The 18344-nt window shown below is 40.3% G+C and overlaps 2 protein-coding genes across 2 annotated transcripts; one reads left to right on the top strand and one right to left on the bottom strand.

Moving 5' to 3' along the window:
- The first annotated feature begins 857 nt into the window (after positions 1–857).
- On the top strand, positions 858–8673 carry RLIG1 (RNA 5'-phosphate and 3'-OH ligase 1). Its single transcript, XM_057400576.1, has 7 exons — positions 858–979; positions 2703–2820; positions 3139–3234; positions 5811–5927; positions 6320–6514; positions 7507–7676; positions 8254–8673. The coding sequence occupies exons 1-7, from the start codon at positions 890–892 to the stop codon at positions 8440–8442; spliced, it is 975 nt and encodes a 324-aa protein (XP_057256559.1). The 5' UTR covers positions 858–889; the 3' UTR covers positions 8443–8673.
- A 378-nt stretch (positions 8674–9051) lies between these two features.
- LOC130594588 (centrosomal protein of 290 kDa-like) lies at positions 9052–16784 on the bottom strand. Its single transcript, XM_057400575.1, has 8 exons — positions 16393–16784; positions 15937–16059; positions 15458–15618; positions 12695–12836; positions 11222–11295; positions 10965–11068; positions 10036–10139; positions 9052–9840 (listed from the first exon to the last, which is right to left on the bottom strand). The coding sequence occupies exons 1-8, from the start codon at positions 16504–16506 to the stop codon at positions 9652–9654; spliced, it is 1011 nt and encodes a 336-aa protein (XP_057256558.1). The 5' UTR covers positions 16507–16784; the 3' UTR covers positions 9052–9651.
- Positions 16785–18344: the final 1560 nt, after the last annotated feature.

Below are 18344 nucleotides of genomic sequence, written 5' to 3'. Positions count from 1 at the left end.
CAGCAGTGCATGGTGACTAGACTCACAGGACAGGTCAGCAGAGCACAGCGGTGCTGTATGACATTAGTGTGCCAAGGCAGGACTGACTGGGGCACACAGGGGAAGGAGAATTCAGGAAAGCAGATGAGGGCCATGAGTAAGGAGCCATCAGTGGGCAGAAGCAACCCAGGGGCTGGATAGCCCAGGGGCTATCCACAGAGGCTCTGTAGTTGCGCAGCTGGGCCTACATGAGGCACAGAAGCAGGGCTGGTCAGGAAGAACCGATTCTGCCCTGGGTTTGTGTGGCAAAGATGTGGTAGCTGGGGGCTACAGGGAGCAGCTGCTGGAAGCTTCCCATGTGTCCAACAGGGCCAATGACAACAGGGGAGAAGGGACTGGTGAGGAGGTGGTGTTGAGAAATTTGACTTTTATTTTTTCATGCCCCTGCTCGGCTGCGATTGGCAATAAACTGAGAGAAAAGAGTGAGCGATCTCTGTCCGTGTCCTTGTGTCGACCGACGAGCCTTTCGTTTTATGTTCTCCCCTCTGTGCAGCTGAAGAGCACAGCGGCAAAGCAGCTTTGGTGAGCGAGTGCCTGGCGTCCAGGCACAGTCAAGCGGCAGAGACTCAAGGGTTGTACGCCGAGGCAGAGCCTGGGTAAGGACAGCAGGCGGCTGTCCTGAGGGAGAGGTCCCCACAGCTTGGGGCCTCAGGCCGGCCTCGGCCTCGCGGCCGCCGGGACCCATCTCCGAGCACAACTGTGGCTCCCGGGCCGGCCCTGGCGTAACGGGCTCCACTTCCCGTGGCGCCCCGCGGGCGCGGCGCAGGCGCAGTGTGGGCTGGGTTCGGCTCGGCTCGGCTCGGCTCGGCTCGGCGCGGCGCGGGGCTGGCGGTGGGTTGGGGCCGGGATCATGAGGCGTCGGGGTGCGGTGCAGCGGAAGGTGCCGTGTTTGTTCGTGACGGAGGTGAAGGAGGAGCCGTCGGCCAAGCGGGAGCGGCAGGTGGTCGGGGCGGCACGGGGCTGGGAGGGCGGTAGGAGGTGGGGGCCCCAGTCTCCGCGGCGGGGCCGAGTCCGGTGCCGGGTCGAGCTGACCGGAGCGCACCCGACGGGGTGAGTCAGCCGAGTGGTGAGAGGTTTGGCTGCAGGTCTCTGGCGAAATGGACGGTGGCGTATCCAGGTGCTCACGCAAGAGTCGGAAATGGTCACGGCAAGGAACGAGCCTGCTCCACCGTGGACGGACTGGGAGTTGTGTAAAACTGTCGCGCCATGCCCGCCTGTGAGCCTTGTGGGGAATAAACGCGCTTTTTTCTCTTCTGTTTTGTTGTGATCCGGGCAGTAACAGGGTTATGCGGGAAGAATTCCTTTGAGGCTGTAAAACGTGGGATATCTAATAAGGGGAAAGTAGTGGATCCGAGTCAACGTTACGACTTCCTGAGATGGAAATGGCAGTGTCAAGACAGACTGGGGTGTGATTCGCCTCTCTAGCCATAGACCTTCAATCTTTCTTACCTGGTTTTAGGAGCAGTACCTACTGTTTTCTGTCAGCTGCATGGTGAACTTTTATCCGTGTGGGTGACTTTCACCCTTTAGTATTTCACTTCTGGACGGAAGAGCTGAAATGATTGCCAAGACTTCAGTAACTAAGTTGTTCAACTCTGAGTAGCAACACCATCGTGGTAATGGTCATGTAAGGGTCTCCCTATGTATTTTCTTAATTCATGCAGAAGAAACCATTAGGGGATTAGGTCTAGAACTGGCATACGCTGTGTTTTCCCTTTTTTCAAACTGCAGGCAAGAATTCCAGAGGGGGTTCTGTTTGCTGGGGAAGAAGGGTGGTGGTGGTCAGAAAACCAACGGGAATTTTACCTTCTTACCCTGAACGATTTTCATGTAATCTTCATAAAATTGTCATAGATGATTGCAAATCTGTTTTCTAAAATAGAAAACAGCCCATTGATACAAAGAAAGCCTGTAGAAGGTTCTCATTTTATGAATTCAGAGTTCTGTTTTGAGATTCACAACTCATAGGTGTCCTGGGAGAGAGGAGGAAGGGGAGATGATTTTGCAGGAACATTTGAATCCAAACACGACTGGTGATATGTTTACAGTGATGCTGTTACAGAACCCCGCTTAGAAATTTGGAATAGTTGTGGGTGGCTGTTTATTTCAGATGCCTGGATCACTTGTGTCTTTGCTCTTGGAAGTGGAAGACTGTTTAGTTGGCAGCTCTGATACCAAGTGTGTAACATCAGGATGCTTTTGCTACCTTGTGTTGCACTGGCCCTTGTATTTCATGGCATAAAATGGTGCTGTTGGCTTCCAGTTCCGAACTGAGAGCTTGGAGCAGCTCATGGGGATGAATTTCTGTTGCCATTGTCATACAGGAAGGCACATCCAAATACTGCAGCATTAGCCTGGAGCCCTTCTAGTTTATATGCACTACTTGAAGTGCATAAAATGGCAAAATTATCTCTAAATAATAAACAAGTGTGGAAAAGGGGGAGAGAGTTTGCAAAGAGATTGCCTTTGGTCTTCTGTATTAGAGCATTTTCCAGGCTGCCATGTCTTGAGGAAACTGGTGTATTTTGATAGGGTTAGAAATCAGGAATAGGATGAGTAAGACTTGGCTTCTAGAGTCCAGTTGTCAGGAGCAAGAATCCACATGAGAAAAAAGACAGTAATCTAGCCATGATGAGGGTTTAAAATACCTGTCTTTTTTTCAGCCGTTTAAAGTTTTGGCTACTGAAACTATAACTGCAAAGGCGATAGAGGCAGATATATACAGTGCAATTCCTACTGAAAAGGTGGATGGAACCTGCTGTTACGTAACTACCTACAAAGGTAATGCAACGGTTTTGTGAGTTTTCTCATGCTGAGTAGAAGCCTTGTTTTATGTAGCTTTTGCTTTTGTTGTGAGGTTTACTGGATTACAGCTTTTGTGAATGCAGCTGCCATTGAAGATCTTGACCACGCAGTAATAGTTACCGTAACCATAGGTCCATGTAGTCTAATGAATGTATGAATTTATGTAGTGTCTTTGGCCGTAAAATAATTTCTCTTGTTGCAAATGAGAATTCATACCTTGTCTTTTATGTACTTGATTTCAGCGGGTATGGTCACCTCAGTAAACTGCTGGTTTTCTTTCTCTGGAAACTCTAGGGCAACCCTATCTGTGGGCTAGGCTGGATTGTAAACCTAACAAGCAAGCTGAAAAAAAGTTTAAACAATTCTTGTATTCATTGGAAGATTGCAAAGGTTGGTGAAGATTTCTTACTTTTTCTTTTCCGATAGAAGTTAATCTAGTTTGCAAAGCGGCTCTCATGTAATGCAGGAAATGTCAGTGATCATACTCAAATTATTTTAATGTCACTCTTGAAGAGAACTTTAGAGTCGACTGAGGAAGGAGATACCAAAAGCAGTGCAGTGGGTGAGATAAGGGCTGGCATGGTATGGCCAGTGGGTGGCAATGCCTGTGGGAACGTTTACAGGTCTCCTGGGAGCATGGAGAGCTCAGGAGTGTGTCTGAAATTCTTGTCCACCAGTGCATGCAGTGTGAGAAGCAAACAGCATGAAATGGAAGCATTGGTTAGCTCCCAGAATTACACTATCATCGGTATTATTGATACTTGACGGAATGAGTGGTGCGATTGGAGTGCTGGGAGGGAGGCCTACAGGCTGTTTAGGAGGGATAGAGAGGGCAGGTGAGGTGGAGGTGTTGCACTGTGCATGAGGGAAAGGTTTGACTCTACAGTCTGTATGGTTAGTAGGTGATGCAGTTGTGGAGTAGGGGAAATGGAAAACAAAGGAGACGTTGTAGAGGGGTGTCTACTTCCAATAGCCCAACCAGGATGCAAGCAGCAGTAAGTTATTTCATAGGCAATTAGGAGATGTTTCCGGATCGGTAGCCCATGTCCTTGTGGGAGATTGCGATTTCCCAGACATCAGCTGGGAATATCATACTGCTGTGATGAGCAGGTCTTGGAAAGGAAATCCTATGATCTCCGGAAGCAAGGTCGGGCTTTGCTGGAGTATTAGAGAGACATGGTTTGTATATCATAGAACTGTAGGGTAGTTAGGGTTGGAAAGGACCTTAAGATCATCTAGTTCAAACCACCCTGCCATGAGCAGTGACACCTCACACTAAACCGTGTCACCCAAGGCCTTGAACACTGCCAGCGATGGAGCATTCACAGCTTCCCTGGGCAACACATTCCGGTGCCTTATCACCCTTACAGTAAAGAACTTCTTCCTCATATCCAATCTAAACTTCCCCTGTTTAAGTTTTAACCCGTTACCCCTTGTCCTGGCACTACAGTCCCTAATGAAGAGTCCCTCCCCAGCATCATTATAGGCCCCCTGCAGATACTGGCAGGTTGCTATGGGGTCTCCACGCAGCCTCCTCTTCTCCAGAAAAAAAAATCATGCAGGAAAAAGACACGAAGGGCCTCAGGTGAGGGAGCTAGTCCTGTTAGGGCAGGACCCCTCCTGATCATCTACCAAAAAGGTCTTGGGAGTTGGGAAGTCTGCACTGACTGGAATCTAGCCAGTGTTACTCCAGTCCTCAAAAAGGGCATGAGGGAAGACCAGGGAACCTACAGACCTGTTAGTCTAATGTTGGTTGCAGAAAAAATTATGGGGAAGATTCTGCTTGGTTCTGTTGAAAGTCATTTAAAGAATAATGCAATAGTCGTCTGGCACAGTCACATGGATTTACAAAGGCAAAGTCCTGTTTAACTAATTTGGTATCCTTCTATGATTAGGTCACCTGCCTACTGGATGAAGGGAAGGTGGTGGGGGTAGTTTTTCTGGACTTTAGTAAGGCTTTTGATACTGTCCCTGACAGCATCCTTCTGGAGAGGTTGGCCAACTGTGGGGACTAAGAAGGTTCACAGTGTGCTTGGTGAAGAAGTAGCTGAAGGGCAGAGCTCCCAAGGTTGTAGTGAATGGGACTGCATTTGGCTGGGGACTGGTCACCAGTGGTGTTCCTCAGGGCTCAATTCTACAGTTCTGGTTGACAGCAGCATTCCCTGGCAGCCCAGAGGGCAAACTGCATTCTGGGGTGCATCAAACCAGCATAACCAGCTGGTCAAAAGAGGTGATTATCCTGCTGTATTCAGTGTTGGTGGAGCCTCACCCTGAATCCGGTGTGCAGTTCTGGGCCCTAGAGCTTGAAGGACATTAAGGTCCTTGCATGCGTTCAGAGGAGGGCAACAGTGGTGGTAATGGGGCTGGAAAGAAGGTACTCTGAGTGCTTCGGGCTTGTTGAGTTTGCAGAAAAGGAGGCTGAGTGGTGATATGTTTTCCTCTCTACAGCTTCCTGAGGAGGGGAAGTGGAGAGGGTTTAGACATTAGGAAGCTTTTCTTTACTAAGAGGGTGGTCAGACACTGGAAGAGGCTTCCTAGAGAGGTGGTCAATGTCCCAGGCCTGTCACTGTTCAAAAGGCATTTTGACGATGCCCTTAACAACAACAGCGTGCTTTAAGTTTTGGTCAGCCCTGAATTGGTCATGCAGTTGGACTGGATGATTGTTGTGGGTCCCTTCCAACCAAAATTCTGTTCTGTTTTGTTCTTATTTATCTTGTTCCACTTTAAATACAATGTTGGCTATTTAGATGCCTATTTCCGCTTCTTAGTTTTGAACTTTTAAACTACACCATCCTAATTGTAGCTTGCCTGAGTGTGCCAGATTTTAGTGCTTGTACTAATTGGGACTACTGCCTGTAAAACAAAGTTTAGATCAGTGGTATTTTAATAGTTGCATTGAAAGACGATCAAAACGTAAAATTGGCTAAGAGTTTGCCAGGAACTAAATGTCGTACTTATACATCTAGAATTTGCTTGGAACATTGAAGAGGATTTCAAGCCTGTTCCAGATACCTGGATTCCAGCAAAGGACATAGAGTTTTCTAATGGCAATCCCTTGCCTGATGAGAACGGACATATGCCAGGTACTTAAGATGCAGAATGGGTAAAGTGGGTGGGGGGAAATCCATTTTTGAAGTTAATTAGAATTAGTTGTAGAGTAAAAAGTAGTAGTTAACCTGTTCAGAAAAGAATTGCATGTCATTCATTCAGTGTCTAGAAAGGCTTTGTTCTTCTGACACAATGAAAATAATTGCAGTTTGCTGTACAGTCTTACAGGGCTTCAGCTGAAGGCATAGTTGTCCTGTTTGCATTCCTCTGACATTTCTCTGAGACACAACAGAGTTTCTCTTGTTACTCTTTCTGTTCGGAGTTAATGGTGTGTATTGTTGTTTTGGGTTTTAATGCATGTACAGTTCTACTACATGTTTGATAACTTCAGGTATTTACTTTGGTAAAATGAAATGTTTTCTCCTAGGTTGGGTGCCTGTGGAGAAAAATAGTAAGCAGTATTGCTGGCACTCATCCGTTGTAAATTATGAGGCTGAAATAGCACTGGTATTGAAACACCATGCTGATCCAGGGCTTCTGGAAATCAGCCCGGTGCCATTATCAGAAATTTTAGAGCAAACACTGGAGCTTATTGGGACTAATATTAATGCAAATCCGTATGGTAAGTTTCTATGGTCTTTTCTTAAATACTTTCCTATTTGGTGATATTTTTGAGTTAAGTCAATGCTTTTTTTTTTATTTGCTTTTTTTTTTTAATAAGTTTTTTTAAAAGTTCCAAGTTAGCAGTGTAACTTTTTTAGAAAGGAGAGAAAGGGCTGGCTCAAAAAACACCCACCCAGAAATGCTCGCCTCAGAAAGCTGAGTTTTTACGAAACTATGTTTAGTAAACCTGTTTTCACCTGCGTGTTCTTCAGGAGTTACTAGAAGAATGCTTTGCATTACTCTTTAGTTGTTTAAAATGTTACTATTAAAATACTAAAATATTTAAGATTGTTTGTTAGTGTCTTTTCTTGACTTTTTTTTTTCCTTGCTCTTTTGATGTTCTTTATTCCCTTAAAGCAGAAAATGATTGCTTGTTTTTTTTTTTCCTGTAAAGTCAGAAATTGTAATTTTTTAATTATAAAATCTTATGAATACTTTTTTAGGGAAATGTAATTTAAGCTAAATTTTGGTTGTGGCTTCTCTGTAAAATCCTTACAACAACAAAAATAGATATGAGCACAACTGATTTCTGAGCGTTGCTGTTAGGGTAACTTGCAAGGACAGATAGGAAAAATAGTAGTATCTGGTCTAAGCATTTTCTCAGAATGTAAAGGAAATGCAACACAAAAGTTTAATGGCTGTATTCTTAAATGGAGACTTACACTGAACGGTCAGCGAAGCAGCAATGCAGTTGTTAACAGCCTGGCTTAAGTATTAATCTATATTTATAAGAAAATATATAAATAAAAGGTTACGTGAGGAAGAAACAGCTACATTTGGTACTTAAAAGTACGTATTTAACTGTTCCCTTAAACAGTTCTCTTAACTGTTACAGAATCTAATAAAAGTCTACCTTTAATAGTGCTTTAGATAGCCATAGTAACAAAAGTGAGGAAAATCTTAACGCACGTAACTAGCAGCAGTTGTTTGTTTTTTTTTCTCTTAACGTAGGATTAGGAAGCAAGAAGCAGCCTGTACATCTTCTTGTGCCACATGGAGCATTTGAAATAAAGAATCCGCCCCCTCTGAAACAAAATGACATACTATCTTGGTTTGAAGGCTGCAGTGAGGGTAAAGTGGAAGGAATTGTGTGGCACTGCAATGATGGGTGTTTAATCAAGGTAAATATATATGTGGGCATGGGGGAAGCAGTAGAGTAATTCATACGACTTCAAGTGAGGTATTCACTTCTTGTCTCGCTTTCCAAATTCTTTAGTAGTAATGTTCTCCGAGCAAGTGAGATGACAGTAGAATTAGTCAAGACAGTGAATCACTACAGTGACAACATATTAAACTTTTTCATTATCTACATTATACTAATAAGGTAATTGAGAACATAGTATTTTCTTGCCTCTCAGTATAGGAATACTCAACATTTTAAAGCTTCGTTTCTTTGTCTTAAAAATTCCTTTCTTGTAATGTTGACTTACAGAACAAGTATCGCTAATAAGAATGTGGGTTTTGATTAACTGGCAGGTTCGTATTTTTTCCTGAAGCTCTGGATGACACCTTGGTTCTGGTTTGTCTTGTGCTTTGCTGTTACTCGTGTTACTCAGATAACTGCTTAATGATTCTAAGTGCCCCAGTGCAGAGGATTTTCGAATGAAAGCACATGCACACCCACACCTCCCTGCAAGTTGGAACTGTTGGGCTACTATACCAGAACCTCTAAGCTGATTTTACTTCTTTCTATTTTAGCTCCATCGCCATCATCTTGGCTTACGCTGGCCACTTGCAGAGACGCACCTCAATTCTCAGCCGGTTGTAATTTCTTTTAATAGAGCTAAATATGACTGTGACTTTGAACCAAAGAGTTTGTTTCACCATTTTTCAAACTTGAATGGTCAAAGATTTGACAGACTCCAAGATATCAAGTTTGATGCTTGATATGGGTTTTATGAGCTACATTCCTCCTGCGTCTACCACAGAACTCTTTACAAATAATCTCCTATCTCGGGCAACGGCCTAGGTACTGTGTGCAATGTTAAGTTTTTCCTAAATGACTGATTTGATGTAGCGAGAGATCCAACATCCAGAGCAGAGATCTAGCTTTTAGCATGTTTCTTTTCAGTTCGGAAAAATTCTTAACTTTTGAATCCATTTCTGGAAACTGTTATAAGTTAAGTGTCAGAAGCATACTGTAAAGGATGTATTTCAGGTGGGCCCATAAAATTGCATTTTTTATTTTTTCTAAGTTGTAGCAGTTTCTTTTGGTGGAAAACTTTTCATTGGTATTACTTAACTGGTAAGCTGCAGCATTATACTGTTACTCAAAAGCCCACTCAAGCTATACGCTACTTAAGTCCGTCTGCTATTTTGAGACAAAAAGCGTGAAAGAAAGTAAACTTCTATTTTAGAGGTCCTCAGTGATTTGAGACATGACTTGGCTCAATAACACCCAGACTGCATCTCAATTAGGAAACTTCATCAAGGGCATATTAAGAAAGATGACCTATAAATAATAAAGGTGAGACCGCCCGATTGTTTGGAGTTGGCTTTATTTGTGCTGTAAAAGTATACATCCAGCTATATAAAATATACAAAATGAAAAATTATTTAAATACCAAAACACCATTAGATTGGTTGAAATACTACTATAACTTTATTTTCAATTCTTTGTTCTTGGATTTTCTAAAATTTGAGGTAAAAACAGTCAGGGATGTAAGCGCAGGTAGTCAGCACACTGACCCTGAGTCCACAGTTAAGGATGATAGCGCGAGACAGCAGAACGAATTGCACGTTTTTACTGGTCTGGAACTTGGCAGACTTGGTACATTTTAAGAGTTTCTTGACTTACAGGGTAAGTCCAAGGTTTCAACTTCGCTTAACACCTGTGTATAACTCAAATTACTGTTCTAAATTAAGATACAGTATTGCAAAGGGGCTGGGAGAAGTAAAACTCATTTTTGACTGGTGTATATAAATACTGACCATAATCTGTCGACTAATCCAATTCTGTGCTCTTAGGTATGTGCCAAACTATTGTAACTTTAATAGACTTGTATTATTCCGAGATAAAAAACAGATAAAATAAATATTATGAAATTGCCCCCGAATTTATTTACTGTATTAATACTGAGGACACTAAACACTAGCCTAATCAACAGAAACATTGCCTGGACTATCCCCTTGAATGCCAAACTCTTCAGAAAGCTGCTTTAGTTTCTCTTCTAAGATAATATTTTTTTTAACTTCTTCACTGTAGTTATATTTCAGATCTTCAATTTCTTCAAAAAAGGAAGGGCCATAGTTTTCTAGTTCTCTTCTCAGCGCTTTTGTTTCTTCCTGTTAAAAAGAATGAAGGAATACACTACCTTTATCCGGAACTTGGGAAATACATGTCAACAACTTAAGTGGTAAATGATGAGATAATAATAAGCATGTTCTCTAGAGACACTAGATATTAGTTTAGATATTAACCAACTCCTCCTAGATAACCACTGTCTCATTGTCTTGCCCAGGATGATCTTTGCAACTCACCCTTAATTGCTGTTTCTCCAGCTCAGAGGCTTTCAACTGTGTCTGGAGGTCAGCTGCTTCCATTAACCTGTCACTTTTATCCTTCTGTAAAATTTCATTCTGTCCTGCAAAAGTCATGGTAATTTGTTACAAAATTTAAGGTAATGAAAAACAATGATACGAGTTATCTTGTCACAGTAATTCTGCATCCCCTGAAAGCTGAACAATTTGTAACAGTGTGTAAACCCAATGGGGATCAACAACCACCAAAAATTCAAGTCACTTGGGCTTTAGTTCTTACACAAATTAAGTGGGTGTGTCTGGCTCCTATAACTGAATGCAGTGCTCCCATTGCCAGTCCTGCATTCAGTTTCTCTGAGTTAAATGCAGGAAATTTGGCAATAACGTAGTGTAAGGATCTTGTTAACTATAATCATAATTTCAGAAAGGGTTAGTTTTTCTTTTCCCAGTCATACGGCAACGTGCTGCTCTATAGTGCTCTGCTTTTCCCTTGGGAGTCTTAAACTATTTGCAGAGCTGGTATCTGGGAAGAGATGAATAGAATTCTATGGCAGCTTCCAACCCAAGGCAGAAGGGGTAATAAGCAGGAGGATTTCAGTGAATGACTGACACAAGAAGTCTTTTGAGGTTTATAAAGCAAAGCGATGAACTATACATCCTCTTGGAAAGGGAAATCTGACAAATATTACGAGCTCTTGTTCGTAAGATCTTAAAAATCTCCGCAATTAGTTAACACTTCTCTATAAACCCCTTGTGAAAGTAACTCCAAAATCCAGGACCTTAATTTGCTCCAGTTTACGCTACTCTGTAATTAACATAATTCACATAATTCTGTAGGTTTATTACCATTTTGCACATACATTTTAACCTATTTTTACTTAAGGCCCCAAATACAGGAGGATCATCATTTTAGTATTGAAAACGATTACCAGCTGCAGAAACTTCACTTGTACATGTGTGCATGTGGTGCTTATAATCTTCCACCTGCTGAGCTAGTTCTGCTTTGTCTTTCTCTAATCGGTTATTAGTTAATCTGGAATATAAAACATTTTTAGAATAATTTTTAAAAACTGTTAAACTATTTTAGAATATAAAATATATAAGTAAAAATCGCGGTGGCCGTTTCCTGATTATTCTCATGTATATTGGCTGAATTATTTATTTAGGTATTTAAAGAGTACATTACCTTAAAAGCTGAAGCTCCCTGAAAAGGCTTTGCTCTGTCCTTGTACCTTCAGGAAACTGTTTGAGAAGCTCAATCTTAAAAGAAAAATTAAGAAAGTTTTACTCTTGAAACAGTATCCAGAGGTAATACAGTTCAGATGGAGTTCTCTTTGATACCGAATTAGAAAAATGAATGAAAATAATACTAAGGACATAACCAGGTACTAGATCATCAGAGTGTTCATCTACTGACAGTTTTCACAAAGCTAATTACCTACAGAGGGGTGTAGCCTCTTCAAGTGCTTTTCAGTAGAGGATGCAGGAGCAAAAAATCAGAGGCTATACGAGCAAAAAATACAAGACTATATATTTGAATGAAGTGACAATTTATGAACTCTCCTAAGGCTATGGTCAGTGATAGCCGTTCGTTCTATTATTAACTAAAATGATAAGGATTTGTTTGGTTGTGTTTATTTTTTTTTAACAACCATCAATCTCTTGTTTCTTTTTAATGTAGCTACCCTTGACACATCTCTTCATCAGTATTTGAGACACAAAACAAACTGGGAAGTGTGTTGCTCCACAGTAGCATCACATAATGAAATAATTTTCTCTCTGTGTTAATTTTGCTGCTGTTGTACACTTCCTGTTAATAATCTGACTTTAGAAAAGGAAAACCAAACACAAATTAACAAAATTTTTTTTTTATAGCACTCAATTCCAAGTTCTATTTATTGAATGCTTTCGTTGCCTACAGGAAATATATGACTTCCTATAGTGGAAGTTGTGTGTTTGATTCAGTACAACAAGAATGGCCAGTACAAGATGCCTGGGGAGCAAAACCCTGCACGTATTAATAAATGAGAGGATGGAAGCTAACCTAGGTGGGTAGTCCTAGGGCTGCATCTGCAAAGTACTTAAAAGCCAAAATTTGATACATCTTTTCAAAGGTGCCGGAGTTTAAAATTTATCAACTCTTCCATGTGTGAAATAATGTTTGTATGACTTATTAGGGACTGCATATTCAGAGGCCATATTGGTAATAGGCATGAAGATCCATGCCCTTTATGGTGGCAGAGTTAATCAGTCCCCCAAAAAAGACCTGGAAGAGGTAAGTTCCTCCAGCAAACTCACTCCTGCAGTGGAACAAGCTAGAAAGATTTTATTTGAAGCATCTGTACCTACATGTGATCAATGAAAGCTATCATTAAAAAAAAAAAAAACAAACAAACCAACAACAAACACATGGAAGAATACTACAGAAAAAAAAAATTCCCCTGAGACTGCAAGTCAGAAGTATATGTTGATAATCTGTAGTAAACCTCATTAATGGCTAAAACATGTAAATGTACAGGTACAGCAACCAGGGCTGAAAAAACCCATAAAAGCATGGATCAGAGAAAAATAACAAACCAAACTCTGCCCATATAGATATTAGAAAGAAATAAATATTAAGGAATTTATTCTCAGAGTCATCTGGCTAAATTTTACTCACTTGTTCTTTTAGATCTTGTAAGTTTTTATCAGCATTCTGTTCACGTTCTGTTGCTTCCTGCAGCAGCCGTTTAAGGTCAGTAATGCTTTGGGTTTTTTTAGCAATATGCATTTCCATTTCCTTTATCTTCGTTTTGTGCATCCTGGTAGTATTTTTATTTAGAGAAAGATAAGAGCAGAAGCTAATACTTTTGTAGAAATAGAGACTAAAATATCTGTGGGAGATTAAATGCCATAAAATACACTCTACGTTTGGGGCATTGGTCTTAAAAATAAGTGAGCTGAAAGAAAAATGCATTTTTAATCTTAGAGTAAAGGCTTTTGCAAGCGTTACACCTTTGTGGATCTTACTTAGTGTCTGTACTTTATTAAAGGGGGACTGAGATCTTTTTACTCTATTACACGTGAACCCTAAACTACCTCCTGCTAAAAACATGCACATCTGTTATTGATACAGCATGCACATGGGTTGGGTCTTACTTCAGTGTCATATCTTTGATTGATTGAAATAAATTAATGTACTGAGAAAGGGCTAATATAGATACAGAAGATGAAGTTTCCAAAGACAAAAACATTCTGCAAGAACTTCTGTTTACCCTGGAGTAACAGTAGTTGGAAGAGGATTCTGTTTCGATTTGAGCCATAGAAGGCTACAAAAAGGTTTTTTGTAGAATCATTGAAATGTTGGCTGGAAGGTACCTCTGGAGATCACAAGGTCCAATCTCCTGTCTGAAGCGGGCTTTCAGATACCACTGTGATCTACGTCTTGCTACCAGCTGAAGAGCCTTCCAAAGGATCACTTGGATGATCCCCCTGTCTGCCCTTCAGACACCTTCTACTATGACATCCATACTTTGGAAGATTTGCTGGTGGGGTGGACTGCATGTTGAAGTGACCTGGTGAGCTCCTTTAGGTTAGTAATGTCTTAACCTCAGTCACTTACTTTAAAATCATCTTAAAGTAAACGCAAATAAAAGTTTATTCACACCACTTGAAATAGACAAGCACAATTAAGCATAACCATATATTTTATACCTACCTACCTGTCTACAACTGTGTATCTATGTCAGCTTAACAGAACTAAGTAGAAATGTTTTTGAACAGGTGGAGAGCTAGAAGAAAAACTATGTTCAAACCACTGAGCTGACACACTAGTTACTAAGGGCCTACCATCTTCACTGCATGTTCCTGTCTTCCTCCTCCAGTGGCTGGCAGCCGGTTTTGCTTTCCTTCCGTATGCTAAATATGGCTGTCACTGACCTTGCGTAGGGACATTTTACCTCACTACATGGTTAGGGGGAAGGTTAGGAAGGAAGAAAAAAAAAAGGACAGCTTTCTGAAGTCTCAGTGAAGTAAAATGGCTCAGCAGTATGGCAGAGACACACTAAATCTGAAAGGGATCTTGTGGGAGTACAAGGCTGGGCATCAGCAGAAAGATTGTTCAACACTGTTGCGACCTAGGATGAAATCAGACAGGCTTCTCCTGTCCAGCTGATTTTCTGCCCTAATAATGTGGCTGTCAGAGGTTCTGGTTTTGTAGATATCTTCCACTTCTGTTTACAACTATTAAATAGTACTTTTTGCAACATGTCATCTTAATGTCATCCTGAGATCATCCATGACTAAGTACTTCTTCCCCGGATTTGCTCCCTTCCATCCTTAGGCAGGACACAGGCTATTTATTTATTTTAATGGCACATGCATTGTTTTGTTTTCGTGTCCTTTTCTGAGTTACATCAGTAAATGAGATAATATCCAGTTAAAAATTCTTGCCTCAAGAGGAGTAAAATTCTCATTCCTCTTCTACTTTGATGAATCCACACACGTGTATTTCATGTGAATGTATCTTCTGTCAGTCTTTATATCACTCTAGCGTGACATGTAACTAGCATCTTTCTTTGCAGCTCATGACTGAAAGGGGTGTTAACAGGAATGGTCTGGGGGTGACTGTTTGCCAAAATCATTACTTTAAAACAACTGATAGGTAATGTGCAGATAACTTACTGGTAAAGAGTTACAGACATTTACTACCAAACAGAACATGATTTTTGGTTCTGATCTCAAAGTCTGAGTTTTATCTAAAAATCTGGAAATGGTGGTTTACACGCTTCAAATAATATATTGAAAAAGACAATCCAGTGCCAGTCTGTCAGTTTTTCTCCCTTCTTCTACAGATAACAGAACCAGCTGGCTGACTGCAATTAGCCTTCAGAACACACACACCAGGGAGCATCAGCTATGACTATATGCCCCAAGGAATATAGAAATCCAGTGTGTTTCCTAACACAACCTCTGCACATTGACATGGTTAAAACCTAGATTCAAATCCAGCCAAGCTGGGAAAAGCAGGTTCCTGACTTACAGTTTTTGTTTTAGATTCTGATCCATGCGGTAAGGTACTGGAAAATTTCTAAGCTCAGCAAAAACGCTGACATTCCACAAAGCACAAATACAATACATTTAACCAGCAAGGAACACAAATACTTCCTTTACCAAAACTATCCACAAGCCTACAGCTAATCTGAAGAAGGGAGATAAGTCACTGGCTACTCTGTAGAAGCAGCTGACAGGCCAGTATTTAAGGACACCAGATCTCTGCTGGACCTTTATACTGATTCTACATATTGATATATAATCAGAAAATAAAATACTGATGATACTAAACTATCTTCAAAAGAAGAAAGAAATTATGAAAATTCAAGCCTAATTTGTTTGCTAATATTTAAAGAGAAATTATCTTCCTTACTTCATTCTCAATTCCTACCTTGTTACAATGGGCTTCCAGGTTTTGCTGTCAGCTCCATCAATTTGGCTCTCAGCCAGATTTAGCCTCTTAATGGTTTCCTCCAGCTGCCCTGTTAACTTCTCATTTAATACCTCCAAGTTATTCTTTGCTATTCGTAGCTTCTCTCCATTGTCAGCTTCCTATTGTTCAATAAAAACAAAAGTTTACGGAATACTTAACCTAACGAAGCTCAGGATTATCTGAAGTGAGGGTGGGATAGGGTCAGTGCTGATTTAGAGGAAAACTACCTACAAGATCACTACTGCTATAACTTCCAAATTCTGTCTTTGGCTGCTCCCTGGATGTCTCCCCTCCACGTATAATTCAAAATTCTATCATAGCAATAGCAGTTCTTAGAAAAAGTGTCCAATCCATATCAACCATTAAAAATATATATAAATACACTTACCACGACCAGTAACTAATGGAAATCAAGGGATGCATTACAATGACCATACCTTTTTCAGTTCTTTACGCAGCCTCTCGTTTTCAGTAATGACTTTTTCCATTCCTTTGGTTTTAGAGTCATGACGCATACTCAGCTGGTCCCCCACCTGAAGTTTCATCTTTTCCATTTCAGACTAAATATCAAACAGTTTCTTAAAATACATATGCATTGCTTAGTAGAAAATATCAGATCTCCATTTTTAAAGCATGGCATAGTGACAGCTACCTAGCACAATGAACATAACATTTAATCATGTATTTAAATATATCCTTAAGGCACAGAGTGCCATTACATAAAACATGCAGTACAATGAAGTTCTGCTTTTCTATTCTACAGCCTTCATATTTGGTATTCTTAAACCACTTTTCTGCCAGTCGATACCAATAACAGGCTTGCCGTTTCATTTTCCTACTAACTTGCACGCTAACCGGCTATCTGAATATAGTTGCTGGAAAGATATCGGTACCTTTAGCTTCTCATTTTCCTGTTCAAGACCAAGTAATTTCTCATTAGAAACCACAGCTGGAGTTTTTTTCAGATCCTCATTTTCTCTTTGGACTCTCTCTACAACCTTTTTCATCAAACCAATTGTTTTTTCCAATTCTGCAACTGTCTTTCCGCTTCTACCAGCCTATAGAGAGGAAAGAAAAAAAGTCAAAGGAAGTTAACAGTTCATCTTAACATTCTGAGATACTCCAAATGTTATTTTATCACTTATTTCCCCGCTGCAATGTCTGTTTATTAAAAAAAGTTATATTTTGGTGTGAGTTGAGCCCTGAAGTTTCTTGCATACTTAGCTCCTCAAAGTCAAGACAGCAATTCCTTCATTTTCTGTGTTACTCAAGAAAGCTGCAGTTAGTCTCGAAATCTGCTGTGCTTTATGAACTAGACTGAAACATCGGCAAAATAAATCAAAGTACTACTTTATTTTTTAGCTTTCTTGTACAGCAGTTCCCTCATCCAACAGACCATGCAACTGCTTGAATGCTAATACTGTCTGAAGGAAAATAAACTTCTGCTGGATGAAAGTGACAGGAATAACTACATTTTAAAGCATAAGTAAATCTCCCTTTTCCCAAGGCATATATTCTCCTTGCAGAGTGATAAATATTTAAAAAATACATATCCCTTATTTCTCCGCATATGCTAGGCTGCTGAATATTTCAACTTCTAAATGTAGAACACAGAAACTGTAAGTTTTGGGGTTTGGGGATGGGGTTGTTTTCTTGTGTTTTTATAAATATCAAAGTCTTTTAATAATTACTTTACAAATCCAGATTAGCACAAGCTGTAAAGACTTCAAATGCTGTGGGAGGTGGAAACACAGTAAGAAGCTGAGAGCTTTAAAATTTATAGAATACGAATCAAATATGTTTTGATCCTATACTGTCTTGTTACAAATGAGACAAATACTGTAAGTATGAAGTAGCATGGATTTTCTGATGCTCACTGGAGTTACCAGCAAAGCTTTTCACAACTTTAATGATCCAGAACTAGACCCATAGAAAAATCACTGTATCAATGATAAACAGTTCAGGTATTAATAACACTTCAAAGCAAGTGAGCTTGCAGTTGCTGTTAGAAAATAACCTGATTTTTTGAATCTTATAAAAAACACATTAAAGGTTTCTAAAGTACCATTTTATGGGAGCAAATTAGTAATACTCTAGCGGATTAAGTTCAACTGTAAAAAAAACCAAAATAAAACTGAAACCCCAGACCTCCCCTCTCCCCCAAAAGACTGAAGAAACCTCCACATGTCTTCTGAAAGAAAATTGTTTCAACTGGAATGTCAATGCTGACCATTTCCAATTATGAAAAAAAGCCTAAGAAATTCATTTAAATTAGACAATATTACCTAAACCGTAGTTCTGACAGTTGTCCTGCAAAGGCAGGATATCCATGAAGAGTCTTTTTAACTGTATGCAAAAAGTAGGAGTTTTCTGTATAAATGATGTGAAATCTTCTTTTACAGTTTTGAAATGTATGCTACAAAGACCTGAATTTGAAAGCTGTATTTGTCACTCTTTCCTTCCATTCTTCTTTCAGTTTAGGAAACAAAACCACATTTTCGTGATAAGGTATTTGGAAAAGCCTCTTTCTCTTTGGTTTGACTTTCCTTCCTCTCTTTGCCAAAGTCCACCAGTCATAGACATTATCATCAGCTGACCTACAAAGACATCAAAATCCGATGTTCCAGCTCAAGTAAAGCAAAACACTAGGGTATAACTTCCCTTGCGTGTTTTTGTGTGCTTGCATTTTTTTTCAGGCATCCAATAGCATGAGCTATCACACTTCTGATAAGGCAGGTATTACTCACATAGATCATACATAGCAAACCTGACACATCAGGCATTCTCAGCAAGGAATAAAGAATCTGTTAGAAACAGTGTAGTATATCTATCCCAGCCTATAAAC

The sequence above is a fragment of the Pezoporus wallicus genome, unplaced genomic scaffold (assembly GCF_028554395.1).
Source record: "Pezoporus wallicus isolate ANWC-B61680 ecotype Strahan unplaced genomic scaffold, APGP_CSIRO_Pwel_v1 contig_13772, whole genome shotgun sequence".
Taxonomy (NCBI): domain Eukaryota; kingdom Metazoa; phylum Chordata; class Aves; order Psittaciformes; family Psittacidae; genus Pezoporus; species Pezoporus wallicus.
Note: the sequence above shows the minus strand (reverse complement) of the source record. Positions and strands in the feature narration are given on the sequence as shown.

Excerpts from the sequence above, each read along its gene's own strand:
- RLIG1 (XM_057400576.1), top strand. The coding sequence starts at position 890 with ATGAGGCGTCGGGGTGCGGTGCAGCGGAAGGTGCCGTGTTTGTTCGTG. Across the intron at positions 3,235-5,810 it reads TTCATTGGAAGATTGCAAAG|AATTTGCTTGGAACATTGAA; the intron begins GTTGGTGAAGAT and ends TTATACATCTAG. Across the intron at positions 5,928-6,319 it reads TGAGAACGGACATATGCCAG|GTTGGGTGCCTGTGGAGAAA; the intron begins GTACTTAAGATG and ends GTTTTCTCCTAG.
- LOC130594588 (XM_057400575.1), bottom strand. The coding sequence starts at position 16,506 with ATGAAAAAGGTTGTAGAGAGAGTCCAAAGAGAAAATGAGGATCTGAAA. Across the intron at positions 16,060-16,392 it reads AGGAAAATGAGAAGCTAAAG|TCTGAAATGGAAAAGATGAA; the intron begins GTACCGATATCT and ends TTTGATATTTAG. Across the intron at positions 11,296-12,694 it reads TACAAGATCTAAAAGAACAA|ATTGAGCTTCTCAAACAGTT; the intron begins GTGAGTAAAATT and ends TTTTCTTTTAAG.